This window comes from Lacerta agilis, chromosome 2 (genome assembly GCF_009819535.1).
Source record: "Lacerta agilis isolate rLacAgi1 chromosome 2, rLacAgi1.pri, whole genome shotgun sequence".
NCBI classification, from domain to species: domain Eukaryota; kingdom Metazoa; phylum Chordata; class Lepidosauria; order Squamata; family Lacertidae; genus Lacerta; species Lacerta agilis.
Window position 1 is genome coordinate 85,107,697 of NC_046313.1, and position 14,133 is coordinate 85,121,829.

The window sequence follows — 14,133 nt, forward strand, 5'->3', positions numbered from 1 at the left end:
TGCGTAACTCTGTGTGTGTGTGTGTGTGTGTGTGTGTGTGTGTGTGTGTGTGTATTCAACATGCTGTAGAAACTACTGACATATCTTCTTGGCTAAGGCAATATACAAACTGTTGCCTTTGTTTCAAGAACATGTGACAGAAGTAGAATTACTTAACCAAGTGTATATTTTTTATTATGCTAGATGTCTTAACTTGTATTCAGAGTTCATATGATGAACTATGACTAATGCAGACCTCTATTATCTACAGTTTTGAACTCCTGAAGGCAATAAGTGTTTAAAGCAGATTAATTACATTAAGGTTATAAAAAATACTTGATTTTCGATAACACGGTATCTCAGCTGAGGAGCCTTGCCTTCCACAGATATCCTTGGTTCTTTTCTCATGTAAATCATGCCACCTAGTCCACATATTCAATGGTCCTGTATGCCAAATTTTGGGTTGGGCCCCAGCTTTACGGTAAAAGCAGTTTGACTGTGGAATGGACTCCCTTGGAAGGTGGTGGACTCCCCTTCCTTGGAGGTTTTTAAGCAGAGGTTGGATGGCCATCTGTCATGGAGGAACAATAAGACCATGCAAACATATGGTATTATATTAAAAAAAATATGCCCACAAATGTGTCTTTGGCCTAAAGAGAGGTCCCAAGTAAGAAAAGCCTGAAGACTTCAAGGTCTGGCCTGAGAAGTGTACCCGGTATTTCCTGAAACTTTTCACGATGAAAGATTCCAAAGGTGTATACATGCCAGTCTATGGTAAAAACAAAAAAACACCAGTGACATTATAAAGATACCAGACTTAGATAAAAGCTTTCATTGCAATAAATCTGCTAGTCTTTCGGCTGTCTCAAGATTCTAGTATTCTCCCTGGAACTGTAAGAAACCAATTTGGTTAATAAACAACTTGTATCATGCAGGTTGAGTTCATCTCCTGCTCATAGAGAGTGGCAAGCAAAGCAGATAATGTAATTCTCATGGTGATGAAATTTCAAGAGGATATGTGACTACTTTTGTCTGAGAAATTACTAGGGTTGGTTCTAAGTTTCCTGATATCATGATATCTGCTCCTTGTTTGGGGTGCATGGGGTGTTAGGGAAGGAGTGCTACCCTTAGTGGGGGACACGTTGTGCTCCTTTTGGGGTAGTTTGTCCACCTTTGGTCCCCATGCTGCACTCAGCTCACACCTGCGGCTTCTAGAAGCTGTCAGCAGCTCACAGAGGCCACACAATGGGAATGGCTTCAACCAGCCAGCTGAATCAGATGAGAATAGCTGATGGGTTTCAAACCATCACTGAGTTTGGGACTTCCCCTGAATGTGAGAACAGGCTCCAGCAGATTGAGCACATGAAATCAATAGTGGGTCCAACAATCAAGAAGGCAGTTTCTACATATGCTGTAGAGGGAGGTGAGGGGCAGATGGGGCCTGCCAACCTGAGGAGGTAGCTCATCTAAGAGAGGGAAGACTCTGCTCCTAAACCTCTCCTGCCTTGTGGCATATTTTCGGGAGGAGAAAAGGCTACGGAATAAACCCTACACAAATTCGGAGTGCAGTGCCTAAGATGGTGGGGTGGTGCTTTATACGCCTCCTTCTGGCAACTCCTGCAGCCAAATGTATTGTGCTGCTTTCTTTTGGACCACATCAGTGAGGCTGAGGGGGGGTGTCTTTTTGTCTGGGTAGCCCAGGACTTCTATACACACTTCCCGGGTGTGGAAAGTAACTGGTGGCAAGTATTGTTAAAGATAGTACAACCAAGATACAGAATACAAGCCTTGCTGAAGCAGAACCAGCATGGTTGCTCCAAGGGTAGCTTCTGTTTTATGAACCTATTAGAGTTCTTTGAGAATGTCTACAAAAGTGTGTGTGTGTGTTTTTCTCCAATTCATATAGTGTACTTGAACTTTCAAAAAGCTTTTGACAAAGTACCTCCCCAAGAATAAGCCTATCATTCGTGCAATAAGAGGCAAGGTCTTCTTGTGAATCAGGAATCGGTTAAGCAACAGGAACAGGAGAGTAGGATTAAATTGACAGTTCTCCTAATGGAGGGGTGTAGAATATGTAGTCTACCAAGGGTCGGCATTGAGACCAGTGCTTTTGAACTTGTCCAATAATGATCTAGAATAAGGGGTGATGGGTGTGGTAGCCAAATTGGATGATTATATTAAATTATTAAAGGCCATTAAAACATAAAGGGCCACTCTGTGAGCCCTTTGGAATGATGACCAGTATACAAATGCTCTTAAATAAAAAGGCAACTAAAATAATTAAGGAGATGGAGTAACTTCCATATGAGGGAAAAAATGCAGCATTTGGGACCTCTTAGTTTAGAGAAAAGTTCATTATTTAATGAATGGGCTTGCAATGCTTAAAGTAGACAGTGACAGTGTGTGTAAGCTAAATTTTCCTCAATAATTAGTGTTTTGCACAGAAAAAGACTATAAAAACATTTCTTATTTTATTTTTTAAATCAAATTATGTTTCATGCTTTTTTGGCGCTGTATGTGGTTTTCATGTGTTGTCGTTGTTTTTTTTATTATGGCTGGGGCTTCAAAAGCTGGAAGTTGCATGGGCGCCTCTGGACCTCTGAGAGGGCCTGGTCCAGTGGCAAGTGGTGATGGGTGAACCCCACATGCATTGGAAGGCATTTGGGAGACATTTGGGAGACAGGTGTGTTTATCTGCCACTGCAGTAAAACATGGTTACCCTCTATAGGTATATTCTTCTGTCTGATTCTGAATATTACATATAATCTCATCCTTCAATTATATCCCCTTGATCTTAACTTGTCTTTATTATAGACAATTCAGAGGTAGCCAGTGTGGTTCCCTCCAAATAATATTACGCTACAGTATGTACCATACCTGGCCTTCAGCCATACTAGCTGGAAAATTGTAATCCAACACCATCTGGAGGGCTACCCCTGGAATCAATGTTTTGCATAAAATTAACTTATAAAATTATTTTAGCTGACTTTTCTCTCTTCTGCATGTTATTCAAGTTTTGAAATTTAGCGTCCCCTTTTTCTCTCCTCTTCCGGGTGTTTATTCCTTGCAACAATATATAAAGAAACAGTCATGCATATCATTCCCCCTACCCGTACTGCTGTTTTCTTCCATTCATAGTGCTTTTCCCCAGTTACATAACAAGCTGCCTTTTGAAGGGCCATGCATTCCACAAATAGTTATACACTTTTATGTATGCACACAAGTGCACTGCATGAAAACTGGCTTATACAGAGAAATCCTTTCATTTGGAGCAACATTCTCTAATATATTGGAAACCAAACTACAATAACTGAACTATTTAAGGATAATAACTAAGAGGGATTTTTTTTTTACACATAGTCTTTTAGTGACCTGAAGGCTGCATTGTTGGCCATAGGTATGCATGCTATCCCCCCCCCCTTCCCACCATCCAGCTATGGTCTCTGTTGAAATAGGTTTTATAAGAGGGGTTCTTGTTTGTTGGCAGCGGGGGCTGTGTTGAAAAACAGGTGAAACCAATTTAGCCCAGAACTTAAATTGAGATTACGGTAATATGCAGTCTTCAATGTATAGAAATATGATCAGTTTTTAGACTGCCAATGTACTTTCATGTACCACTGAAATATTTTTATTCCTTGTTATAGATAAATGTGGTTTATGGATGGTACATGGATAATCATATCTATGAATTTGCTGGATAAAGATTTTGAGTTCCAATATATCAATTTCCACACTCTTTCCCCACCCACCCACCCAGTTGAGAGGAATAAGCAATGGAATCTGTCCCCATCAAGCTTGAGGAAGCTCTACATGTGACATTAACAGGCACTGAGTTGACATTGTCCTGTACATGAGAAAGAATCCTCAGCTCATCAAATTCATTGACAAATCTGTTCTTCCATCCATTATTCTGCCAGTGCTTTGGAATGCAATATTTTCTTTAGCTGGCACACACACACACACACACACAATGTTATACTTGTGTTATATTCAACCAATCCCAATGCATCCCTGGAGAGAAACCCATAGAAATGTTCACCATGTCTGAGAGCATCTATCAACTTTAAATCTTAATTTACTTAATTTATCCTGCTAGCATTGTTTTGGCAAGGACATTGCACTGCTGCTTCCTCATTTGTCTAAACTTCTTGGTTCCAAACAGACTTGGAAAGGAGCCTTGGTTAACTGCAGGTGTTATGAGCATCCAACAAGTTTTGAGCTTACAAGTTTCCAGCTTATCTAAGAGGAGGAGATTGGAAGCTTTTGCTCTAGTTTTTATTATTATTATTATTATTAACTGCAGCTTGTTGTTTCATCCAAACCTGATAAACTGGTTGACCTTAATTATTGTAGTGTAGTCTGTGGTTTATGGAGCTGGTTTGTTTCAACAAAACATAGCTAGGAGTAACCAGTTTGTCAGGTTTGGATGAAACAACAAGCTACAGTTACCGGTAATCACAACTGGAAGCCAAAGCTTCCAGTCTCCTCTTCATAGCTTTGCAAGACTGTGTATGTGAGGGAGCACATGCAAGCCTTAGGTTCCTTATGGCTCCCTCCCATAATGATAAACCATGCTTTATTGTGATGTCTCAATTGTCCCAGTGTGTGATGCAGACAGTTACAGTATCTCTTTGAAAGTCTTCGTGGGTCACTGTATATCAGACAATGAATCTCATTAGAACAGGAATGAACTTCTTCCAAGTTGCCGTTGCCTACTATATGAGTTATCCTATAAAATGAGCATGTTGAGTTCCTTCCCAATGTTTTGAGATAAGTCTCTGCCAGGTTAAAGATATCAGGAGCTTGACTACAGAGGTGCAAGTTTGGATCTCCTGCTGGAAGGGGCAGAGGGGCGATGTTTTTTGCCTGTTCTCCTGAAGGAGAGGTAACTGTCCAGAACAATGTAGAAGGTGGTACTGGGGTCTGTAGCGGGGAGAGAGAACAATAGGAAATCTCCTTCCCACCTCTAGATTGGTAAATCTAGATCCAGCTCATGTCCAAACTGTTTTATGACAGCAGTGTTCATAATGGAAAGTTGGTTTTTCAACAGTGGCAAAGTCAGATGTTCTGGGAAGTTGGAGTCTATACCAAAGTTACCTTAGTTAGCTTTTTATTTTTAAAAATAATTCATATTTTGTCCTCCCTCAAGGATATCAGGGTGGCTAACAATAAATGCCATGAAAAAATATGGAAAAAATCATAAAACTACAATCTACTGATTTCACAACCGAACATCACGCATAGTATTGGAACAGTGTCTTAATCTGGCATCTCTATTGGGAAACCTCAATCACGTGTCACAATATGACAAGATGTTTCCAATGAAGGAACAATGAGCAAGTTGTAAAACTCTTGAGTTGCATTTCTGCATTCAAAACTTCTCTACCACTTGTACCAACAACAGTGTCCTCTATTTTGCATTCCACTCTTGCCCTTAGTCAGGGGCAAAGATCCATTTTGGCATTGCAGGGGAGCAGGGCTACATTAAATTAGTTGACTGGGTTATGTGGATGAATTTTTCCTGAGATCTCATTGATTAATTGGGAACAAACATATTTGATGCCCCTTGAAAGATCTGCATTGACGAGTTGAAAAATATACCCACGTAGTTCCTCACTCTAATTAATGCCAGCCTTGATAAAATTTGTTATGCTGTGAGTGACTTAAAGTTGTCTGAACCTTTGGTTTTTCTGGTGTTTCTGTTTGGCTTTTCCTACGGCAAAGTTGTTATCTGGCTCAAAACCACCTGAAAGATTTTCCCCTCTAACTGTCCTTGCATCCAGGTCCTATAACACCTGTGCACCCTGGCTCCAAGGCATTGCAGAGCTTGTAAACTTGGGGTTGGAGGAGGAGCCAAAGGCCTGGGTAGCTAGCATAAGTTACTTCCAACACCCAGGGGCAGAGAAGTGTATATATGGAAAGTGAATTGCAATTGACCTGGAGTTGTAATGGGCATAACAGTTGTGTGCTCTGTAGCTTTAAATTTAAGTGACGGTGAGCTTGCATTTTTTTAAATGTTCTCTGCTGAAGGAAAAGCATATACCATGCATGAGCTCAGTGTAACTATTCATTTGCATCAGTGATAGTGGAGCACACAGGGCTGCTTGTTTTGCCGAATGGTCTGTTTATACAGCAACTACCCAGAGCTCTTTCAGTCTCACAGATGTAGGGAGCAGAGTAGTTGGTCTGGGAGACATTCCCAGCAGTACCTAGCACTGAGCAGGGCGTTGCAGACGGGCCATGCGGCAATGTTTATGTGGTGTTGCTGTACCTGTGTGTGCTGTGAAAATCATTTCAGTGAACCTGGCAAGGTGAGATCCTGCAGAAAAGCATTGCTGCGTCTGATTTGGCTGCTCTGTTTACAACTCCAGTGGCTCATTAATAAGCAATATTCTTAGATATGTTCCTCCACCCCCTCCCTTTCTGGCTTGGCTTTTTATAATCCTTGAGTCATTTTTAACATCTGCAGTTAAGAAGCTTGGAAGCATAAGAGCTCCCGTCTGAGTGAGTGTTAATCTTGAATATAAATGGCACATTCTTTTATGAGGAGTAATATTAGTAAAATTGATGTGTCAGATAGCTGCCTAGGTCAGCCACATATTTTGATGCAAATGCTTGCTTTGCTTTTCAGTTGTACAATGTGCATTTCATGGGAAGCCTGAACATATTGCAGAATCATCCTTGGTGTTGGAAAAAGCAGCCTGTATGGGCACGTGCCCTTTTCATTAAACCAGTGACCTTCAGAAATGAACTTGCTGTCTTTTTAGGTTTTTATAAGCTACCACATCAAGCATCATATTCCAACATGAATAGAAACAAATGTGGAAAATCCCATGTTTTCTATGCATTTGCGTTTTAGTAAATGGAGGACTTATGAGAGGCACATCATGCTTATTAAGTTATTAATACCTCTGATATCCCTCAAGTTTAGTATGCAGAGGACAGTAGATGAAATGTTTACATTACACTTACAATTAACTTCATGTTAAAAGATAGTTGATCCAAGAAATCCAATCTTCATTCTTATTTGTATGTGGAATGGGCACGCTAGTACAGTAATATGAGCCAGAGCATTTGGTTACAATAAATACATGGTAGAAATGGCTGCAGAATATTCAAGCAGGAAAAAGCACCATTCTATTGGCTCAGTTTGTTTATATTTTGGTAGAAAGTGTCTTCTATTAAACAAGATCAATTGTCCTTACTGTGAACTAGAAAAAGGGGGGAGGAGGATCTTTACTCTTGAGGATCTGCCAGGAACTTTTTTGCTCTCTATAATCCTGGAAAAGAGGTTGATCTGCCCTATGCAGGGCCCCTGCCTTTATTGGGACCCCTTGCCACCACAAAGTGAATGTGGAGCAGTTAGACTGAGGGGGCAATGTTTGTGCTCTGAGGTAAAGGCCTTGTGGCAGCAGAAGGTAACATTCCTCACAGCAACTCTGCACTTGCAGTGGAAACAATCTCTAACACCTCCCTAATGTTCACACACATATACTCCTGCTTCTTCCATATTTACTGATTAAGTGAAGCGATAAAGTGCTAGAGAATTAGGTGGATATCACTGTAGGCTCTCCTTTTTTAATCTTTGCTGTTTGTGGAGATGTCGGTTAGAATCTATTAAATCTGCAGGAAGTTTGTGCCACACATGTGAGTGTATGTGTGTCTGGTGTCGTAAACTCTGTCATCCTATTAATATTTATTTAGTCACTGTTCATTTGCAAATATCATAACATGTTTGAGCTGGCCTATAATGACTCTCATAATAACAGGAAATCATCTTAACTTTAAAGGTGAGGTAGTGTCTACTCATTGTCTACTGAAGTGAAAGGATGGGAGCAGGAGGAATGAATAATAATTTATTGCAATATTGTATCAGCTGCATTTTTAAATAGTTTATTGCAATATTGTATCAGCTGCATTTTTAAATAATTTATTGCAATATTGTATCAGCTGCATTTTTAAATACTTGCATATTTTTACCAGTCTGTGCCAATAGAAATAAACATTTAACTGCTGGTATCTTAATATTAGTGGGAAGCGGGTGACGCTGTGGGTTAAACCACAGAGCCTAGGGCTTTCCGATCAGAAGGTCAGCAGTTCAAATCCCCGCGACGGGGTGAGTTCCCGTTGCTCGATCCCTGCTCTTGCCAACCTAGCAGTTCGAAAGCACATCAAAGTGCAAGTAGATAAATAGGTACTGCTCCGGCAGGAAGGTAAACGGCGTTTCCATGCACTGCTCTGGTTTGCCAGAAGCGGCTTAGTCATGCTGGCCACATGACCTGGAAGCTGTATGCCGGCTCCCTCGGCCAGTAAAGCGAGATGAGCGCCGCAACCCCAGAGTCGTCCGCGACTGGACCTAATGGTCAGGGGTCCCTTTACCTTTTATCTTAATATTAATAACCTTGCTAACCCAAGACCAGGGCTTTTGGTGGGGGGCTTAATGCCTGGGTTTAATCAGTGTTGGACTTTAGAACTGGTATGTTAAAACAGGATGACAGATCCTTCTGTCTTCAGATAGGTCTGTATGAACATGTAAGACCCACTTCAAAGCCCCTGCAATTAGCATGTGAAGAGTTAATGAACCTCAGAAAACTTCCCACATTGTGTATCTGGCACCCCCTTTAATCCTAGGCAATCAACCCCTGTAAAAGCTTGTTTGAGGTAATAGCCTGGGGGTAATGAGCCGTTAGCGCAACAAGTCATCAAAGAACTAAGTAAAAAACTAACTAAGTAAAAAAAACTAAGTAAAAAAAAACCCCTAAGTATGAGAATGCAGATAGTGGGGCCCCTCTCTGTGTTACAAAACACCTGGTCTTGAGTTAGAACATGTGGGATAAGACCATTCTCTGAAAAAGGTAAGGATGCTGCTGTGTCTGAGAGAGACAGAAACTTCCAGGGGAGGAAGGCTGTGGGCCCTTCCACTGTAGGCTTCAGATTATATATGTATGTAAATAAACCATACATCATAAAGACACCAGAGTCTGTGCTGTGACTTATTGTCGCGCAGGAAACACAGACCCTGGGTTAAAGTGTGCCTGGTACCTCTGGAATCTCACACCACTCAAAGATAGGGTGGCATATAACAATATTTTCATCATTAAGCTGCTCACATTCCACTTTGTTAAGAGATGGCAGAAGTGGTGCTAATAGTCTCTAAGCAGCAGATCTTGTAATTCAAAACTGGAGTTCCTTATATAAACCACACAGTCCATGTGCACCTTGTTTTGACTCTGGATTCCCAGTGGGTTAGGCCCTTGCAGTTGGACTGTGTGATGAGTCATGATAAGTCACTGTTCCTTTAATTAGAGAATTCTTAACAGGATTATTACACAGCTAGTTACCCATCTGCCTTGATTTATCTGTGTCTTTTGTAGAATTTTTGAACTACATGTTTCTACCAGGGCATGAATCCTCTTGCACACCAATTGCATCTTAAAATGCTTATTGAGTTCAACAGCAAGCTAGTAAGAGAAATTGCTTAAACAAAACATTAAGCTTTGCTAGTGTTTCTCATATTGTGTCATGTGGCTTATAAAATCAGTTATGTTTGGATCACAGACAGCTTTTAGTCTAGTCACCTGTGTAAATTAAAATTGCTGGAATGAAGAAGCATTGGTATTACTACTATTGCTGCTATTATTTCTTCCATTTATATCCCTCTAAAGGAGCCTAGGGCAGTCAACAGCATATCATTAAAGCATTCTAAAATAAGTGATATTCTTAGCCAATGATTTTAGAGTTACCAGTAACAGTATCAAGCATCAGATGCCTGGGGTAAACAATAATAATAATAATAATTTATTATTTGTACCCTGCCCATCTGGCTGGGTCTCCAAGAATGTTTTGATACTCCTCCTGCAAGCCAATAATGAGGGGGAAAGATGTATCTCACCAGGGAGGGCTTTCCACAAAGGGAGAACCACCGCTGAGAAGGCCCTGTCATGAGTCAACACTAATGCGTCTGTCACCAGTGGTGGAACAACCAACAAGGCCTCAACATGCCAATCGCAGGTTCCAAGGTGCATGGACAACTGAGGCCAGACTATCCCAGCTGAGGAAAAGAGGCTTAGCCCTGTGCAAAAGGCTGGTCCAGTCACAAGGGCTATAAGGTTATAGTTAGTGGTACAGCTAGGAATGATCCCATTCACATTAATGAGATATGACTGTCCTGAGAGAAGGGAATGCCCTAGAACAGAGGTTTTCAACCTTTTTGAGTCCACAGGTCCCTTGACCAAATACATTCTTTCTGTGGCACCCCTGTGGGGTTCAGGAGCCCAATAATGTCACCCCTTGCCTGCAGAGCTGACAGCCTCTCACCTTTTCTCGAACACCCTCCTTTGTGGAGTGTTCCCTCAGCCTCCTCTCTTCTCCTATCTGCTTGGGGGTCCTCCGGGCAGTCGTTGCTGCCACTCCTGGTCTCTGAGCTGCACCCCCCCTGCCCCGAAAGAGGTGCCTTCTCACACCATCCCACAGGGGCCTGGGACTTGTCTGTCCATTACCAATGGCAAGACCTGGCAGACTGGCTGGCTGGGCTCCCTTGCCCACTCGCTTGCTTACTCTGAAGCTGTTTCAGCTCCTAGCAACCGGCACACCCTGACCAGCTCCAGAGGCACCATTTGCCTGGGAAGCTTGTATCCCAGGGCTGTTACAACAAATAGCTGTGCAAGCATTTGGGAGGCAGTGATGTGAGAGGGCATCAGAGGAAGGGAGGGAAGGAAAGAGGGACAGAGGCCAGTGTTGCCCATGGCACCCCTGACCACCATTCAAGGCACAGTGCCACAGCACACTGATTGAAAACCACTGCCCTAAAATATGGCATTCCTTTCCAAGGGGTGTCTCATTTCAAGAGTAAGGTGTATCCTGCGCTCTGCTGGCATCACTGAGCCATGATCACTTCTCTGCATGGAGTTGAATGCTTCGGGCTCAATGGAATGAGGCCAATAAACCACTTCCCGTTTGAAAGTAGGATGAAAGATTACACACATTTTAAGGGTCCAGAACCTCATCCACCTTACACTCAGTATTACATTTGGTGTTTTATTCTGGATTGTTTTATTTGATGTTGTAATCTGCATTGTAAACCACATTGAGATTTTTTTCCCTTTAAAATATAAAGTGGTATAGAAATGAAATGAATAATAATGGTAATAGCAATAACAGTGGTGATTAGACATTCCATTGTGGCTACTGTAACCTAGGTTTAAGGTGCCATTCGGCAATTAGCTTATATATTTTTGAGTTTCTAACACTGATGAGTGTGTGTAGAAACTAGCCTACTGTACAAAGTTAGAATTAACATTCAGTGTTGCCCCCACTCTTGCCTGTGGCCCTTGAAAGGTTGGCCAGAAGTGAATGTGGCCCTCAGGCTGACAGAGGCTCCTCACCCCTGATGTAAAGCATATGAACTGCCACTGATCTGTTGCTTCCTGCCATTATCCTCTCATGTCATTATTAACCTACTTTTCTCCCAGCTGAGCTCAAAATACTGAAAATAAGCCACCAACAGGGAGAGTTAGGGGCATTTTCAGGAGAGTTTGGCACACCCACCCAAATAAAGCCTTCCTTGCATTCAAGCAGTCTTGACCGATACTTGTAGTTTGATCTGAGAGTTCAGTCATTTAAGTTGTGGTTACTGTATTGTGCTTCTATGAACCTTAGCATTAATGTGCAGGTGCTGTTTTAAAAATCACTTTAACAGCAGTTTTAAATGTTCAGATAAGACTTCTGCTAATAGAAATGCCAGCTTGCTATCTAGAGTAATCAATACCAAAGCAGTGATATGAACGTACCAGCATGCTGAGTAAACAGTGTTGTGTTAAGGATGATGTCAGATGAGAGGAGTTGTTAGCGGAATTATATGTATGCATCATAGCAGGGCACCAATAATTTCTGGTGGAGATACTGAACAATAATTCAAATGGGGCAAAATAGCTATTGGCTAGCTCAATAGCTATCGTTCTTAGTGATTTCTCTCGGCTGCATGTCAAGTAAGGACATTTGCTTTACTGACATGCAGATTTATAAAGTACACTTAACTTTGTACTCATCATGAATAATGTAAGTTCTCATACAGGGCTTGGATTTTGAGTCTCTCTAAACACTGGACAGACAACATTTAGTTAAATTACAGTTGTGAAAGTGCAGAATTCATAGAATCATAGAATTGGAAGGGACCCCAAGGGTCATCTGGTTCAACCTCCTGCGATGTAGGAATCACAACTAAGTAATCCATGATAGATAGCCATCCAACTTCTGTTTCATTTCCAGACATATTAATGGATAATAACTGCAGAGCTTTCTTCTAACAAGCAGACTACAAACATGATCACTTCAGATGTCTTATAAAAGTCAGATAATTGTTTATTTCCTTGACATCTGACAGGAGGGTGTTCCCCAAAGCGGGGGTGAGCACCGAGAAGGCCCTTTGCCTTTTATTCTACAAAAGGATTCCATAGAACTGTCCCTCTTTTAAAGTGACCACTACATCCTATGAGAAACATTCTTGTATAATTTATGTGTTTAAAAACCAGCTGTACAACAAATACACCCATTATATATGGATCAGACAACATCTAGGTTATCTGCAGAACTTGTATTTACATGGGGTTTCAAAGGGAATCTTCAGGCCTTGGTGAAGGTTGGTTGCTCTTGCTGCTGTATGAAGGCACCAGCTTACTCCTGCTCTGTCTGGGTACACGGCAAACTCATCACTGCTCTTCTCTGGGCCTAATTACATATGCTTATTGTGCTTCCAACACAGCAGCACCAAGTATATGGGGCAGAGGGGGCTTCAGCCACTTCAATATTTTGGGGCACAGGACTCAGCCCCCCCAATATTGAGGGGGTTGCCACCCCCCACTGTCAGTCCCCATCCCCCCACCCTGCTGGGCAAGCACTCAGCAACTGAATGGGACTCACGAGGGTGAACATCACCCTCCATGCGCCCCATCCCTCACACGCTCTGGGTGCAGCTAGTAGCTAAACCCATCAAGAAATTATCTGAAGAAGTGTGCATGCACACGAAAGCTCATACCAGGAACAAACTCAGTTGGTCTCTAAGGTGCTACTAGAAAGAATTTTCGATTTTGTTTTGGCCATCAAGAAATGTACAGCCAATAATGTTAACAGCTTTCTCTATCTGCTAGGATTTAAGAAACCTGCTTTGAATAAATGGTCCTGCAGTCTGCAGTTACTATAATAATAAACATTTTTTTTTTAAGTGTGCTGCTCAGTTAATCAGGGATGCCTTTTAGTCTGTATTGTTTCTGGCCAGTAATCCAGATTATTATTTTCTCCAAGCCCTGTGAACCATGTTTGGCAGGTTGGTGGAGCCTGATGTCACAATGATGTGAGGTGACCCTATTTTGCCCACCTGAAATCAAACTCTGCAGGCAAAATATCAGTGATCAGCAGATAGTTGGTTCTTGTGGAGTGCTTTGCAGGTTGAAATAATCAGCTGATCATTGGGGCTTCGTAGGTGTGCCTGCAAACTCCCTATTGGCTTGAGCCAGGTCTTTGCCTGCATATATCTGGTGTCAGTTGTAGGGCAGGTAGAGGTGACTTGGCCAAAATGCCTTGTGAAGCAAAATGGTGAGGATCTTATGGGCATAACTAGCCATGTGGGCCAGAGATTCCTTAAACTTGGTTTGCCACTGTTGCATGGTAACACATGTTCAAAGCTGTGTTCCTCAAGGGCTGCCCTAGAAAATGGTCCAGAAAATTCAAGTGATGCAGAATGTAACTGATAAGGCTATGTGTGTAAGACCATCTACAACCTACATTATAGTGTTTACACTGATTGTCAGTTTGTGTCCACGCCCAATTCAATGTGCTTATTGACTACTAAAGCCCTACATAGGATAATACCTGCATGGTTCAAAGACTTTTCCTCCCTCCTTGTGCGATGTGGCTGCCTATTAAGATCTTCAAGCAGGGCTGTCCTCAAAATTCCAGAGAGAAAATCACACTGACTGGAAGAAGTAGGGCATCCTCTTTAACAATCAGTAAACTCATTCAACTAGATTTGGAATGTGGATGTCTTTTTTTTTGGATCCCTGTTTTAAAAGTCAAAGCTTATCACATGCCAGATGACACCTTTTTGGAGTTCAACAGAGTCAGAATACCTCCTTCACCTTCCCTCACTTGTCTCCGAAA

At 41.8% G+C, this 14,133-nt stretch overlaps 1 protein-coding gene across 7 annotated transcripts in view; it reads left to right on the forward strand.

Moving 5' to 3' along the window:
• Positions 1-14,133, forward strand: part of TMCC1 (transmembrane and coiled-coil domain family 1) — a 106,458-nt gene that overhangs the window by 78,890 nt on the left and 13,435 nt on the right. The window contains exon 1 of one of the 7 annotated variants that reach the window (XM_033141124.1): positions 6,175-6,290. The exons of the other annotated variants lie outside the window; for them this stretch is intronic. Within the exon in view, the coding sequence (XP_032997015.1) occupies positions 6,228-6,290 (63 nt within the window). The 5' untranslated portion in view covers positions 6,175-6,227. Of the gene's footprint in view, positions 1-6,174; positions 6,291-14,133 lie in introns of those variants that run through there. 7 annotated transcript variants of the gene reach the window in all.